Source organism: Zeugodacus cucurbitae, chromosome 6, assembly GCF_028554725.1.
Source record: "Zeugodacus cucurbitae isolate PBARC_wt_2022May chromosome 6, idZeuCucr1.2, whole genome shotgun sequence".
Lineage (NCBI taxonomy): Eukaryota > Metazoa > Arthropoda > Insecta > Diptera > Tephritidae > Zeugodacus > Zeugodacus cucurbitae.
This window is the reverse complement of record NC_071671.1, coordinates 68,094,938-68,111,203: the sequence shown is the minus strand read 5'-3', so window position 1 is coordinate 68,111,203 and position 16,266 is coordinate 68,094,938. Positions and strand designations below refer to the sequence as shown.

Below are 16,266 nucleotides of genomic sequence, written 5' to 3'. Positions count from 1 at the left end.
ACACATTTATGCTATAGATAATTAATAAGAAGAACAGAAATGTAGGTGTTTTACATTTAAAAGTTTTTAAGCACATAATTACTTATACAAATTAAATAAAATTATACATATTGTTGAGGTCTGGCATTTCTACAACTTGTAGGTAAAATCATTTTCTTTATTTATTCTGTGTGAATCGTACCGCGTGCCGAATTGCAAAAGAAATGTCGGTATCTTCGTCCACACAGGGAAAACAAGTTAAATTTTACCCCTCCAGCTCGGCCAGCTCCGATAGGTAATTACCAGTAGCTGTGCTTAAAAGTGAAAAATTTTATTTTAACAAAGTGATCGGTGAACACAATCTATACACATACTTGGATATTATATCTAAAATCCCTGTGTTGTTGTTTTTGTATTAATTGCTGTCGCTGTTTATGCGAAGCAGAGACACTCGGTGCGCAATAAACGATTCAGCGGCACAACAGTAAAATTTATTAATGAAAAGTAGAAAAAAGAAATTCAATTAAAACATAACTACCTTGACAAAAGAATATCAATCTGGTTTCCTGTTTCGCGTTAAGAAAACCCAAATCCTATACAAAGATACTGCATCTATATAGATATACATTTGTGCAATCAGACAGTCTGGCAGTCGCAGAGTGCAACACGCGGCGTATTAATTAGCTTTTGATTTGCTTTAATCTGGATAAAATTTGACGTGTAAATTAATTTGTGTGTAGAAAAATTCATAACGATTGGCTTAAAAATATATACGAATTTGATTATAAGTTTGCGTTCATAAAGACAATATTGATATACCTTATGATGGGCTTATGATTTGCGTACGTCAAAATAAGTTAAAATTTAGCTCCAGCTTTTTGCTGTATTGTGCTTAAGTGTGTGCAGAAGGTTATTTTGTAAGACCGGTGAATATTCTACATTGTGGCGAGGTCGCTTGTTTTTTGTCTCCTAGTTTCATTCAAACATCATGAGTGGAGAAGTAACTGTGACCCACAATGGAGTAGTATGCAAAAGTGATATCATGAAGAAAATTGACAGCAGCATGGAGATGTCCCTGATCGAACAGCCAGTTAAAAAATTACCGTCAGTAACAATATCTACTGCATCAATTTGTAAATCATCCACGTCGTCATCTTCTTCGTCAACTTCATCGCATATTTCGGGCACCGCCGATAGTGGCATTGGTAGTCTCATGTAATTTGAACATTTCACCATACATTTTAATTGAAACCATATCTCGTGTGTATTTTGTTTTTTTTTTTCTTTTATTTCATCAATTATTTTAAGAATCATACGTAGCTTCACACAAATGTATGTTTTCACTTTAGCTTATAACTTTTGTATTTACATATAATTCTGTGGTAAAAGTTTGTGAACCTTTATATAAAAAGCAAGTATCATTTATTTTTCCCTTTTGGTGTAATTGTAGAGATTTAGCGTAAGTTTGCATGCATGCTGATTTGTTAGTTTTTGTTTTGATAAATCCTTTGAAGATATCAACAGATGAAAAACAAATTATGTATATATTTTGGTATTTTGTATTTATATATGTATGAAAAAACGACAGCTTCTTCTTTATCAAATTTATTAATAAAATGCAAGCGATAATATATTTGAAATGCCGAAATGAATAGGTATAAATTTTTTTGGTATCAATTTGTATTGACACAGCAGTTATTTGAACGCAACAATTTGTATGAATGTGAAAGTTTTATTAGCATCGTACCTACAAATAAAATACTATCTTGTTGGCAAAATTTGCTTTTACACATATTTGTATGCTGGCATGCATATGGACACACTCACGAATATGTATAACGAATATCTTTGTGAGGTTATAACTTAAATATTATCATGCATTTTTTGTTACTAATGCGGTTTTTGTCTTTTCGTCTTGCTTTCGTCGGTCAAACGCAATCAGCGATCTCCCTTTGTGGACAATTCTATAAATACGCATAACGAAAAACGGCCGAAGCACATGTGAGAGGATGCCAGTGCACATGTTGCCGTCGATACATGCCGGCATATTGAACTAGTCATGCAATTTTAAATTGAAAACGACAATAATTGAGCAAACTCAGAGCTCAGAGCATACCTAAATTAAAATTCAAATTGAACATCGCATAAATTAATGAAAATTAAAGTGAATATGTTCATGGAACCGATTTGTTATAATATAAACAACTTGCAGAAATGCCTAAACTTTGAAAGATTTGCATTATATATTTGTACATCAGATTTATATTTTACTAAACTAAAACATATAAACTAAAACATAATTTGACACAAATATTGATCATATAAAAGATATATGTACATATGAAGTAGTTATACATACATATGTATACTAAATTTAGCAATCGCGGCTTTTGTTTTTGTTTTTATATGGACGTACACTTTACATTTGTTTTGTGTGTCAATACATATAACAATCTACATACATATATATACATAGATTTATTCAAGTGCGTTAACACGAGCCGATGGATATAAAAAAGTATTTACCCACGCTTAACAGGGAATCACGTGGAACATAAGTTAATGTCCTACATTCAATTGCGTTTTCCAAATAAATTCTGAATATGTCAGGCAGAATACAAGGCGTATGTTGGAGATAAATTTGTCTTTATATGCCGTAATTACTGTTCATTGGAATATACACATGATGACATATGTATGTATTGAATATGCTCATAATAATAGCGATATAAAAACTTTTGATCGAATTAGCGATATTTGCTTTATTATTTCTTTGGTAGAGGCATTATTTAAAAAAATCATTTTCATTTTTATTCATGAATTAATATTATTCAGAAACATTATTTCGAATGTGTTGTCTTCAGTGACCTATTTTCAATGTTGAACGAAAAGATTTTTCTTTTTGAACCAAAAAACAAGAAAAGTAAATAGCTTTACGAAACAAGCAGTGAAACTAAATTTATTATATGATATTTTATGATTGCTATATACCGATTGGGAAGATTGTTTATCATTGTATTCTTTAAATAATCAGGTAGAAATTTGTCATAAACGTTTAATACGGTGTTGGTACTCCAAATAAGTGTATGTTTGTATATTCTATCTTATTAAATTATGTCGACTTAGTAATGCATATTATTATAGTAAAGTGTTATTTACGCTTAAAAAAAATGTTTCTGTTTTTCCACTTTCAGTGATGATCGTTCAGACTTAACGGAGCAACTTTATATTGATCCAAATCTATATGTAGATATTGGTAATGGGGACTATTGTTGCCCCGCTTCACCTACCACCGTACCCGGTCGTATAGTGTCCTCAAATTCTTTGGAGTCACCAGCACGTACCACTCCGTCACGACCGGCGCGCCGCCAACGCACTACTTCTGTGAATAGTCAATCGACTACGGCCAATCCGGCAGAGTGCATCATACGTGCCAATAATCGTACTATTTACACAGCTGGACGTCCGCCATGGTACAATTGTGCCGGTCAGCAAGTAGAACCATTTGTTATTGGTGAGTTCGCATCGGAGAGCGCTAGTTGATTCGTATAGCGATAAATTATAATCTATATAATAGCTTTGATGTTAATGTATGTTTAATCGGTTATAAATCAATAGAGAAGTGATAAGAATTTAATGTGACAATGAAATTTATATCTTGCGCAGGAGTTTGCGGTGGCAGCGCATCCGGCAAAACAACAGTTGCACAAAAAATTATCGAGAGTTTGAGTGTACCATGGGTCACATTGCTTTCCATGGATTGTTTCTACAAGGCAATTATAATTTTAGTGTTCCTACACTGAACTCCTTTTTTGATAATATATTTGCTTTAATTTCTTTAGATATTAACAGAGAAACAACACCAACAGGCGTTATTGAACGAATACAATTTCGATCATCCAGACGCATTCGATATAGACTTATTGGTGGAGGTGTTAACGAAACTAAAAGAGGGGCGCATGGTGGAAGTGCCCATATATAATTTTGTAACACATTCACGTGAATCAAAGACTGTGAGTAGTAATCTCTTATATGTAAGCCCCAATTTCTTCTAAACTCACCTGTTATATTTTATAGAAAACTATGTATGGCGCTAATGTCATAATTTTTGAAGGTATTTTAGCATTTCACAGCCCAGAAATACTTAAGCTCTTAGATATGAAAGTATTTGTAGACACCGATGCAGATATACGTTTAGCACGGCGTCTGAAGAGGTATGCTTATTACAAAAAGTTTCTTAAGCAATAAATAAAAATCGTTCACTTACAGAGACATTTCGCAACGTGGGCGCGATCTCAGTGGTGTACTTAAACAGTATTTAACCATGGTGAAGCCTTCTTATGCCAATTATATAGCGCCAACAATGGCTCATGCTGACATTATTGTGCCACGCGGTGGTGAAAATAAAGTAGCCATACATCTCATCGTGCAACACGTACATACACAGTTACAATTGGTTAGTTTCATATACATAAACATGTTTCAATATGCTTAATAAAATAAACAACACTCTTGTCATACAGCGTGGCTTTAAGTTGCGTGAAACATTAGTGAATTCCTACAAAGATCAGCCGATGCCAGACTCGCTACATCTACTGCCACCAACACCACAAATTAAGGGACTGCACACTTTTATACGTTGTCGCGGCACTTCGAGAGATGAATTCATATTCTATTCGAAACGTCTTATACGTCTGGTTATTGAATATGCATTAAGCCTCTTCCCATTCAAAACAACAACTGTGGAAACACCCCAAGGGGTACTCTACGAAGGTAAGCCATTCTTAAAATTTGAAATGTGCACAATATCAACACAACACAAAGCTGGGAAAACTTTGTAAATTTCGTACTAACGTCCGTTAATTAATATTTTTAGGAAAACGCATGGGTTCGCGTAAAATATGTGGCGTATCTATATTGCGTGCTGGCGAAACAATGGAACAGGCTATATGTGATGTTTGCAAAGATATACGTATCGGCAAAATACTTATACAAACTAACCGAAACACCGGTGAACCAGAGTTATACTATTTGCGATTACCTAAAGATATAAAGGATTACAAAGTCATTCTAATGGATGCCACTGTGGCTACAGGTGCTGCAGCTATGATGGCTTTACGCGTATTGCTTGATCATGATGTTCCAGAAGAGAATATAATATTGGCTTCTTTGTTGATGGCTGAAATTGGTGTCCACTCGATTGCGTATGCTTTCCCGAAAGTGAAAATTGTCACATCAGCACTGGATCCTGAAGTTAACGATAAGTTCTACGTGATACCCGGTATCGGTAATTTCGGCGATCGCTATTTCGGTACTGAACCTTCTGATGACTACCTTTAACTATTTAGATTAAATAATTAACTTAATAAAATAAAGAAAGATAGATATGAATTGAACTGCATTTTTTACTCATTCGAGTTTTAGTTTTGATAAATGCAAATTTCCTTATTAAAACACTAACAAATTTAAATTTATGGTCATATGTGCATGCATATTGACTTTATACAACTTTATTGTTAAATCGCTACAAAAATGTTCTTTAATAATTGTACAATCAAAGCCACGAACAACAAGATCAATCCAAAACCAGCATATTTGCGTATGACGTCCTCCTTTCCACCCTCTAAATGCGTGCTAGCTTTGCCATTAAGAATATGACCATTGTTCTCTTGTTTTACGGCACATCGGGTCCATTCAGATTCATCATCAATTATTTCTGCCATCATGCTGAACTTACTGGTATCGGTTATTCGTACTCGCACCGCTGTGCCAAGTAGATTGTTCCGCATAGGCAACAATATTTGTTCATAGCTTTTATTATGCCCAACGTAGTGTTGCTTGTCATGTGATATTTCTGTAACCAATACAGTGTATTGTTCACCTTTGCGACCATCGTATGGTGAATAGCTGTTAAAGAGATCCGTTAACCGTTTAGTGCGTTTCTTTACCAGATTTGCTGGTATCCGCTCCATTTTGGCTGCAGGTGTACCGGGACGTGGAAAGAATTGATTTATAAATAGACTTGGAAAATGATATTTGGCGCACATATCCATTGTTTCCTCAAAGTCTTCTTCAGTTTCAGTAGGGAAACCACAAATTATGTCAGTGGCAATAGTTACACCAGGTACACGGCTACGTAGGAAATCCACTACGTGCTCAAAATCGCTACGACAATATTCGCGTTTCATTTCGCCTAAAACTGAATCGCTACCACTTTGTACTGGTACATGCATAAATGCATAAACCCTTGGATGATTGAGAATCTTTGCAATTTCCTCAAGATGCTCTAATATATAGGGTGGATTGGTCATTCCCACACGCAACATACAATGTTCTGGTATAACTTCAACCAACTGCCATAAAAGTTCCGGTAATGATGCACCAATGTCTCTGCCATATGCACCAGTGTCCTCCGATGTTAACCAGATTTCACAGCAACCCTCAGCAAAAGCTTGAATAGCACGATCAACAATTTCTTGTGGAGGATAACTAACGAGATCTCCACGCGCATGTTTAGTTTTGCAATAGGTGCATTGGTTAAGGCAACCAGTGTTTATGGGTATAATTTCTATTAAAGGATTCTTTCGCACCTTTGGTAGCGCCAATCGTGCCCCAGCAACACGTTTGCCATGTTCCTTTTTGTTCTGTAACAATCGCACACTATGACCCTTCAATGTTTCTTCCACTACTTCAACCACTCGATCAATCTGCTGCACTCCAATGACCGACAGCCCATGTAAATAATCCGATTTAGGAGCACCTTGTGGCACACAACCGGCTACGACAACATGTTTTCCCTTGGCCATGCCAGATTGTATTTCATTCCGAAATGTATCTTCTGAAGGATTTTTTACCGTGCAACTATTAAGTAACCAAAGATCCGCATTTTCCTTTCGATCCGTCAGATTGTAACCGAACGCAGCCAGTTGACCAGCCATGTACTCAGAATCGGAATTATTGTGCGCACATCCCCAGGTTTTCACGTACACTGTCTGAGTGCCTGGTATAACACTCTCGTAAATTTTTCTTTCTGGCAATTGCCGCTCCTCTGTATCCCCATTGGTGTCACTAGAAACAACGTGACCGCGCTTTTTAGGACGTACGGAAACACTTTTCTTATTTTTATAACGATCGCGTGGTTTTACATCTTCTTCTGATATGAGATCCTCTATGTCCTCGATGTTATTTTCCGGTAAATCTTCCATTGCAGCCTGAATATTGTCGGGCATTTTTGACGTTTAACCATGTGTGAGTATTTTGTTAGTGTTGTGCAAATTAGATGTTTACAATATCGCCTAGATAATAATCATTCGAAACTCTTTAATCGATACATTAATATTTTCGATATGTGAGAATTGTTTAGGGTTGCCAATTGTATATTGTGTTATGGTTTTCGTAAATAAAATCTTTAAACTCAATATATATTTTACTACATTATATATAATTAAAAATAATATTGAAAAACATACTATAATGTGAATGAATCGCAAGCCGATACTTGGCTTCTATCTAAACGTTTTTCATCTGCCTTCTCCCGTTCTAGGATAGACTTGAAGGATAAAATTCTGAAGCCACCTAATAACAACACAAGAAATATAATCTAGACACTACAGACATCAGCCTCTATGTCGCATAAATAAATTCCATTTTCGGCAAAGCCGTTCTTTGCTTAAACTAGTTTTGTATTTACTGTCTTTTGAACCTGCCCAATAAATAGCACATATTTTTATTATTGAAATGTCCAATTCGAACTTTTGGGCGACAACTTAATTAGATTATACATTTTACAACTCGATTTGGTATAACTGATTGAATTTGTCACGTTTCCTTGATTTCGTTCTTGCAAATACTGCAAACTGTGATTTGTTGCCGTCGTCCTCGCCCAATTTGCTCTCGCTCACGCTGTCTCTTATATTTCGCCACTAGAGCCGAGTTATTCAGATCAGGACTACGTGGGGTTTTTGTACAACAACAACAGCAACCACAATTGAAAAATCTCAAGGGCACCGCCTCACCTTCTTCAATGGTCTGCGGTAAATTTTTACCTCGCGTTTCCGGTAAAAACAGGCTAGCCAAACCACCGATTATTAAAAGAATACCCATTATAATTAACGGTAATACAAGCATACGTTGACCCTTGAAGGATTAAGAGCAATGTAGAAAGAACAAATTTGGTAACTAAATCTTTGCTTACTATACTCACCATGTGATTAATAATGGGTATTACAATAGGTCCGATCATAGCAACAACCGAACTGAAGCTCATGCCCAAGCCACGCACCACGGTTGGGTAGAGCTCAGAGGCGAGAAGCGGAAGCACAACAAATGCCGACGAAATTCCCATCTTGCCGACACAGTATAGCAACAACATTACTTCCGGCTGCTCATCATACAACAACGTCAGCACACATGCGACGCCACCCACTAACATAGAAATGCAAAGAATCCAGCGCCGCCCGAAGTAGCTCAAACCTGGCCATAGCATAAAGTATGTGGGCAATTCTACAACCCCGGCTAGAAAAAAGTTCCATATTTCATCGCCACCCAAAGCCGGTGCATAATAGCTTAACCCGACATAGACACTGGTGTTTGCAAACCAAATAAGTGTAATAATTAAAGTTTTGCGACGCATATTTGTGGTGCGAAACAAATCCAAAATGCCATAAGATGCATCCGATTCGCTCCGAATTGCCGCTTCTGTTTGTTGCAATTTCTGTTGGACAATTTTTACGAAATCTGGCGGAATATTATGACCGTTGACCCGAGCTATAGTTTTCAAAATACGTGCCGCTTCTCGCGTTTTACCCACTGCGATCAGCCAACGTGGCGACTCGGGTAGCACAAAGTAGCAGGAAAAAAGCAATAACAGAGGGAGTGAGACGGTCAGTGTGAGAAAGCGCCAATCCCGTATAAGATAGACTATACCAGCTAGTAGTACCAGGCCACACGAGTATGCAATATTGGAGACAATTGTACAGAAGACACGTCTGTCAGGACCAACCAGTTCAATAGCTATACGAAGCAAATGTTTGTTTGAGTAACAAAATTATTTTTGTGTAATGTCCTACCTAAAACATATGGACTCGCAAGTATGGCGGGCACGGTAAGACCCACGACGAAGCGCATACCCAACCACGAGTAGTAGTTCCATGCGAAAGCGCTAGCTGCACATGCAACAATTTCTATAATAAGATATACATAAAAAGAGGGACGTCGACCCCACATGTCTTGCAAATAGCCGAACACATAGTTCCCGATCAAACCACCAACACCAAACAAAACCAAAGCAAGCGTGACCAAGTAGCTCCGCTCACAAACCAGGTTCCACTAAATGAAATGAAATTAATCAACAAAACTCAGTAGCTTGCTTCCAAATACCTCTGTGACCACTGTGCTGGTGTACATGGTACGATCGTAATACCAACCATGTTGACATGGTTGTAACTGCGCAAGCCCGGGATTACCAATTTGCCACACCTTATCCTGTTGCAACTCTATGGGCGTACGATATTCCATATACCGCACTATATCCGAGTAATTACGATTGTACATTATGCAACTCTCGTATTCTGCGCTGTTATTTGAAACACCCAACGGTATGCTAAGATTTTTCACCAACATTCCATAATCCTGCGCCCATGGTTCTAGTTCGGGTACACGGCACCAGTGTTTCGGCGACGCTGCGATAAATAATTGGCTATGGATTTTGATAGTTTATTTCTTACAAAAGATCTACAACAATTATTTTACACTTTCTCATTCACCTGTAGGCATGGAAGGCACATGGTAGCGCGGCAGGCAACAGCACCGAACAAATAATAATTTTTTGGTACAAGCCAAAGGATCCCACCTCTTTAAGTACTTCATCGAAATCCATGGATGGTATGTTAATTAGACGGTTAAGCAAATTTTCATAACTTCTTAAGTAGTGGACTTCCCGAAATGATTGCGACACGAAACCGAATCCGAACTATGTGCGACACAAGAGCCCACTTGGAACTGAACGCGCGCGACACAACCCCAAGTTAATGGGGTGAATGCTGTTTGAAATGACAGCCCCAAATATTTTGTAAATTCATAATTTCACAAATTTGTGTGAGTCGTTGTGGTTTGGTTGCATTGATGGCGATGGCTGATTCTATCAACGTCGTTTTGTGCTTCTTTCAATTGTATGACGACTTAAGCGCGCTGTCGACTTTATTTGTGCTTGTTTTGATTTACAATTTCAATTGGTCATAATTACATTATGGGCACTAGTCTGTTTAATTAATTGGCCACCATAGCGTTGCCAAGGTCTCTAACTCAATGGGAGACTCAAAGACCGCATGGTTCCTAGCTTGAGCGTATAGTAGAATATGTATGGGACCCGTACAAGCAATTTATTGGGTTCAGTTTAAAACTAGTGTGATTCTGCTTGATTTTTCAGTGGTAGTGTTGCTGGCCTTTCCAGCAAGGCTGGTATTGAAGTTATTTTCGAAACTTTCGCCGTACGTCGTCCTATCTATAAATATGTAGTGTTTTCTGCACGGAAATGTTTTTCAAGCAGTTAGAGGTTAGACTAATGTTGATTAAGCTCTAAGTTAAGTTAATAATCTGTCTCTCCAAACAATTTATATTTAAAGGGAAATCTCTCTACCTATGATATGTATTCCAAATGGGATCTCAAGCGCCTCAATAAGGCATATCCGTCAAATGATGATGAAAACAGGCAACACATCTTAATTCTTAAATTCCGGTTTTTGAGGAACCACAAACTCATTCAACTACTGGGTTTGCTGGGCGTACTTTTTTATGGGACTGTTTTCTATTTCAAAACAAAGCATGCAAGAGAATAAATAGGTATTTTCATTTTGCAAATATATGTATGTTCACACATCTATATAAATGTATATCTCGATAGTTGCAAAAACATTAAGGCATTACTCACTTAAGCTTGTACTATTATTAGTTCCATAAGGAAGGTATTCATTTAACTGGTATGTACATATATACATATGTATATGTGTGAGACAACTACCGTGTTTATTATGGGTTAATTATTTTTTTTTTTCACTCACGATAATCGATATTCCCACATTTGTATGTAATTTGGTTTCATAATACCTCAATGAACTTGGTTCAACCTACTGCCACTCGTTGAAATATGCCTTTCTTCATATAGGAATTCATTAACGTCTGTTAATATGGGCGTGAATTCGTTTGATGCCGATTATGTATCTAAAAGAATGCAGGGGATTCAACGAGCTAGTTCATTTTTTCAATGAAGATGTGATAACTAAAGCACTACCAGTCACAGACCTCGCCTCGACCAACAGTCTCGAACTAACAATTCGTTTTATTCAAAACTCCCGCTATTTTCTAATTCTTTTAATACATTTACATAAATTAAACATTATAAAAGTAAAGTTCAACCATATAATTTAAAAAATATATGCATTCAGAGGTGTTATAGATCATTCCAAACTCATGTACATAGATTTTCTTTATTTTAACTGTCTATCAGGCCCATTAGGCTTAGTATATACATGAATAGTGTGACAATATCGATGTATATACTAAGCGCTGCAAATATATAATCCTCTGGACTAATCTGGTACCGATGGTTACCACCCAACATCATTTGTATGTCAAAGATCAGGTAGAAGGAGAAGACGACAATACCAATCGAGCAGTAAACTATCATCAGCGTACGTGAAGGCACAAATATCGCTACGAGTCCGATAATAAGCAAAATAATCGAGCCCACTAAGAGTATGGCACCGCAAGAGGTGAAGTCTATGGCGGTTTGCATCGCAAAAACGGTGAGCACAAGAACGACGAGCGTCGTTATACCGAGCGCATAGAGAACCTGAAATGTTGCAGCAATTTTTGTTATAGTGATTGATATGTAGCCTTTGAATACTAACCGTATCGGGTGAGTATTTAATGGCAAGAAAACTAAGCAAAAATGACTCGGCCAATGTAAATAGTATTAGTAGTATAAAGTTTAAGGGAAAGCTGCGACGAACGCCTTCACAGCATGCGATCGGTATCATGATGACAAAAACGGCACCCAATGCCACCCACATCAGCCAATGATGATCCGCTAGGAAATCCTGTATCTCATCTACGTAAATGCATGTGAAGATAATTGCGAACGTTACCATGAGTTGAACCTGTAAAGTTTTTTTTTAGCACATATCATCGCTGGATTCGGTAGTGTTTAGACTGCATTCGATCCTGCTGCTCGTACTTACCGCTATAATACCGAACACCTTAGTGATGAAGGCATGACGCACGTATTTGTCGTCGAAATCTTCAAAAGTCAAACTTTCTAAATCGCGTCTTTGCATTTTGTATAATAACTGCTGGCGGCTCATGCGGCGAATACAGATAAATGTTGACCAATTTCTTTTTGCGTTCCTTAACTCGTTTCGACGAAAAAATTATGAAGAAAAAAACAAATTTGCGTTTAAAAATTTCCAATTTTTCGTGATTTATTTACAAGTTTTGAAATTTTTCCAAACCGTCATTGATGTACATAAGTATTTGAATAATTACATATGCATACGTTTAATCTGAGTACATATCGAATGCTACAATGATTCAATGATTGTGGCAGTGCGGAGAGTGTACCATATGTGGATTGTTCTTCCGATCGCTTTATGACTTCATAAAGTGCGTACAATTCTTGTGTAAGGAATCTGTTGAGAAACGACGGAGGATTCTAATACCAATATTTAGAACTTGATATTACGTCCAAATTATTGCCATGTGCTTTCTCAAGACAGAAATTTCACTGATTCGTGAATTGATGAGTAATAAATAAATTTAATATTTTTTTTAAATTAATTACAACATTTATTTTTAATCGATTTTTTCTAACGTACATAAATTGATTCTCTTAAATAAAAAAGATCTCTATTATAAAAACTAAAATTTAACCCTTTAGCTTCTTGTAGCGCCAATAATAGCCAATATGTACATGAAGATATTAATGATATCCAGGTAAAGATTGAGCGCCGCAAAGATATACTCTTCCGGACTAATGGCATACTTATGCTTACCGCCCATCATCAGTTGTGTATCGTAGACCAGATAGATGGAGAAGATCAATGCACCGATGGATGAGTACACCAGCGTTATTACTTTGCCGGGTATGAAGATGCACACAATACCGAAAATGAGGAATACCACAATAGCAACCAGTAGTATGCCACCACACATGGTGAAATCCCATTTAGTTTGGAAGGCAAAGAGTGTCAATGCTAAGCAAACAGCGGCTGTAATGCCAACGGCCATCATAACCTAAAAAAAGACATGTTAATGAGATCAACTATTGTATAGATATGTTGGAAACAAAATCTCTCTTACCTCGCTTGAGGCATACGAGGTGGCCGTTACACCGAGTAGAAAAGACTCGGCTAATGTGAATAGAAACAAAAATATAAAATTTAACGGTGTTTTACGACGCACGCTCTCGCAGCAGGCCATGCATATCATGGTCACCAAGAGCACTGCCAATGCGACCCAAAATATCCATAGTGTATTATGAACCCAATCTTTGACTGCATCCACGTATATAAAGACGGTGATAAAGCCGAAAGTGATGAGTAGTTGTACCTATAAGAAAGGAAGAAACAACTCAATTGAATGTCAAAGAAAATGAAGCGCGTATCACATACCATTAGTATCGAATAGACTTTGCGTATGAAGCCCTTTCGTATGCTCTCTTCATCGAAGGAGAAGCTTTTCGCACCTTCCGCATCGTAATTTTCACCTGCGTAAGCGGCTAAGAAAAAATTAGTATGTGAGTTTAGATGAGTTGTTTTTGTATGTGTTTAATGTGCGTGATTTGTGTGCAATTGTCTTGTGTTTATTTGTGTTTTTTTTTTAAGGTTAAGACTAGGCTACTTCCTTTCAAAAAAGGCCTTCTTTAAAAAGTTAAAACGTTTCACGATGTCTCGGCATCATTCGAGAAATTACTTGATTTTGTAGATCAGTGAAAAGCCCAGTGTTATCACCGAAATGATTCAAATGATCGAGGATTTTTTAGGTCATTGAAATCAGAGCAGTAATTCTACCAATAGTCTGTGTTACAACGCGTTCAAAAGCGAGTATTATTGTTTCGGCAACTCCCGGTTCGTAGGAAAGGGGCGAAGGGGAAATGAAAATCGCGCCGAGTCTCCAGTGTTCGCTTTGTGTTTTTTGATTCATAACAGTTCGAGGCGACGATATACAAGGAGTTGAGAAAAATGTTATGAAAGAGAATAACAGAAAACCCCGAAGTTGTTAAACACAATTTTCCCGTGTGAACGCAAAGAGTAACACCAAAAGTGAATCGCCCGAAAATTTGCGACAATAGTATTCGTGTTTGAGCTCGGACTTAAGTAATTGCCCTATGTCGGCATTGCAAATCGCGCATTGTAAACTTGATGAATGGAATCTTTTTCATTTGTTGAGGTGATCGCATCCTGTGGTGAGAGATCATACTGGAGAACTTGTATTAAATATTTCTTCACACTATGTAGCGTCCAAGGTCCAGGTCCAGGGTGACTCGACTTTCCAACAAATGCGAATTCTTAAGTTTACTTTCAGATCGATTTCTTCCACAGAAAACAAAGAATTATTTATTTAGAAGAAGGCTGAATCATTGCTTGCATAAGTCTTTAAACTAAATCACTAATCTCGAAAGCCGCTTACGCTATTTACTCTATATAACACTCAACTTACCTTCTAGAAATGTTGATTTGCATGGTTTTGTGATATGTAAGAATAAAAATATTCCCCAATAATTTATAAGGTGATAAGAATCGACATTAATTTATGAGTGTATGCGTGTAATGCTTGTGCGTGTCTATGTTTGTATGTGTGTGTGTATTTATATAGGTGTTTATGTGTAGTTGCGGTGTAAGTGCAAAGTATAAACAGAGGCAAGCTTTAAGTCATTGAAAAGCAACAAAACAACTTTAATATTAGCATAACATTGAGTGAGAAATGCTTATAAAAATCCTATAACTACATGTAGTGCTGGCAGAAAGGCATAGCCGTAATGCTAAAACTTGATTACTTTGGGTTTTTGGCGACCGGAAGTAATAAAGTGCGTGTGAATTGCGACTAAGCTGCTAAGTGAACGAGTGTACAAACACCAGAAACATACATATAATTAAACATATTGTACTGTATATGTACATAAACATGCCGGCCAGAGTAAACTCTTTGATTCAAAAATTCGCTGCGAAAGAGTTCCTGTATTCACTTTAGTAAAATCTGTTTTTTAAAGATTGATCTGTCATGGACATTTCTAACAGTCATTTTCAACAACAGTATTGAAAATATCACACAAAACATACGTGACGCGAGCGCTAATCTCATGGCAAAAGTATCCATATTTTGGAATTCTTTCCGCTTCCGGAGTATGAGACCCCTACAATACAAGTGTGGCGATGCATACAACAACACTTTTTTTATATTTACTAAGTCATTTCAACATTGCTATTTTTTTAACCCTACTGTAGATATATGTGGGCATATACCTACAAAATTAATCAATTTCCAACCTCTTCTAGACCATGCTAGTATGCAGCGCAAGCCCAGCCATTTAAGGCGAAAACAACTAAATACAACATACATATATAGTGTATAGCAAGCAAAGCTTAAAACAAACATGTATTCGATGTACATACATATAAACGCTGTTCATGTGAAAATCGTTAGTTGCACAGAAATTTATCAACAATTAGCCTATATATTTGTCCATGACTCATACTCGTTTTGTACGTCGTTAGCCACACTTGGTTATTATAAAATAGTATCAAATCTATGTATGACCACTGCTGCTACACATTGTATTGATTAGTAAGCTTTCAGTACCAGTATATATATACATATGTACATATATAATTCATATCTTGACACTGGTTCCTGTTAGTACTTATGCCACTGTGTTGTTATTGTTGCACTTGTATTTCCGCCGATGTGTTTTTATTACTTTTGCATACGCACTGGTATTGTATATACTTGCCTTGATACATGTTTCGCTTGGTTTGAAGAACTTAAAATCTTTATTAAAATAAAATGTAATATGACACGACGAGCGTATAAATTCGTACTGCCGCTTTTCCAGTCGAGTACCGGACAAATTAGTTAAGGCACGCAGGTGTTCCATTCCAGCATATAAGCTTTTGATAAAATCTACTTATCTGCTGATAACGAAATGAATTGATAAACTTTCCCGAGAGTGTTTATGATTCCAAAACGCTTATGGGAAAATTATGAAAGACAAATGGACAAATAAGAGCGCAGTTG

General features: G+C 36.8%; 5 protein-coding genes across 8 annotated transcripts; 1 reads left to right on the top strand and 4 right to left on the bottom strand.

Annotated features, from left to right (window-relative positions):
- Positions 1 to 113: 113 nt before the first annotated feature.
- On the top strand, positions 114 to 5,370 carry LOC105212165 (uridine-cytidine kinase-like 1). 3 transcript variants are annotated; one of them, XM_011183996.3, is made up of 9 exons: positions 141 to 274; positions 953 to 1,194; positions 3,174 to 3,493; positions 3,646 to 3,752; positions 3,822 to 3,992; positions 4,057 to 4,193; positions 4,249 to 4,435; positions 4,503 to 4,752; positions 4,856 to 5,370. In XM_011183996.3, the coding sequence occupies exons 2-9, from the start codon at positions 968 to 970 to the stop codon at positions 5,317 to 5,319; spliced, it is 1,863 nt and encodes a 620-aa protein (XP_011182298.1). In that variant the 5' UTR covers positions 141 to 274; positions 953 to 967; the 3' UTR covers positions 5,320 to 5,370. The 3 variants fall into 3 exon arrangements, with proteins under 3 accessions (XP_011182300.1, XP_011182298.1, XP_011182299.1); XM_011183998.3 differs by lacking the exon at positions 953 to 1,194 and having other exon boundaries at positions 114 to 274; XM_011183997.3 differs by lacking the exon at positions 141 to 274 and having other exon boundaries at positions 281 to 1,083.
- Positions 5,371 to 5,443: 73 nt separating this feature from the next.
- LOC105212163 (threonylcarbamoyladenosine tRNA methylthiotransferase) lies at positions 5,444 to 7,285 on the bottom strand. Its single transcript, XM_011183994.3, has one exon. The coding sequence runs from the start codon at positions 7,206 to 7,208 to the stop codon at positions 5,496 to 5,498; it is 1,713 nt and encodes a 570-aa protein (XP_011182296.1). The 5' UTR covers positions 7,209 to 7,285; the 3' UTR covers positions 5,444 to 5,495.
- Positions 7,286 to 7,488: 203 nt separating this feature from the next.
- On the bottom strand, positions 7,489 to 11,190 carry LOC105212162 (beta-alanine transporter). Its single transcript, XM_011183992.3, has 5 exons — positions 9,744 to 11,190; positions 9,358 to 9,676; positions 9,048 to 9,306; positions 8,183 to 8,991; positions 7,489 to 8,115 (listed from the first exon to the last, which is right to left on the bottom strand). The coding sequence occupies exons 1-5, from the start codon at positions 9,854 to 9,856 to the stop codon at positions 7,798 to 7,800; spliced, it is 1,818 nt and encodes a 605-aa protein (XP_011182294.1). The 5' UTR covers positions 9,857 to 11,190; the 3' UTR covers positions 7,489 to 7,797.
- Positions 11,191 to 11,331: 141 nt separating this feature from the next.
- On the bottom strand, positions 11,332 to 12,496 carry LOC105212161 (protein lifeguard 1). The gene is made up of 3 exons (XM_011183991.3): positions 12,216 to 12,496; positions 11,886 to 12,134; positions 11,332 to 11,827 (listed from the first exon to the last, which is right to left on the bottom strand). The coding sequence occupies exons 1-3, from the start codon at positions 12,336 to 12,338 to the stop codon at positions 11,468 to 11,470; spliced, it is 732 nt and encodes a 243-aa protein (XP_011182293.1). The 5' UTR covers positions 12,339 to 12,496; the 3' UTR covers positions 11,332 to 11,467.
- A 299-nt stretch (positions 12,497 to 12,795) lies between these two features.
- Positions 12,796 to 16,140, bottom strand: LOC105212156 (protein lifeguard 1). 2 transcript variants are annotated; one of them, XM_011183975.3, is made up of 4 exons: positions 15,983 to 16,140; positions 13,644 to 13,750; positions 13,333 to 13,581; positions 12,796 to 13,266 (listed from the first exon to the last, which is right to left on the bottom strand). In XM_011183975.3, the coding sequence occupies exons 1-4, from the start codon at positions 15,990 to 15,992 to the stop codon at positions 12,907 to 12,909; spliced, it is 726 nt and encodes a 241-aa protein (XP_011182277.1). In that variant the 5' UTR covers positions 15,993 to 16,140; the 3' UTR covers positions 12,796 to 12,906. The 2 variants fall into 2 exon arrangements, with proteins under 2 accessions (XP_011182277.1, XP_011182279.1); XM_011183977.3 differs by having other exon boundaries at positions 13,644 to 13,738; positions 15,983 to 16,133.
- Between the last annotated feature and the right edge of the window lie 126 nt (positions 16,141 to 16,266).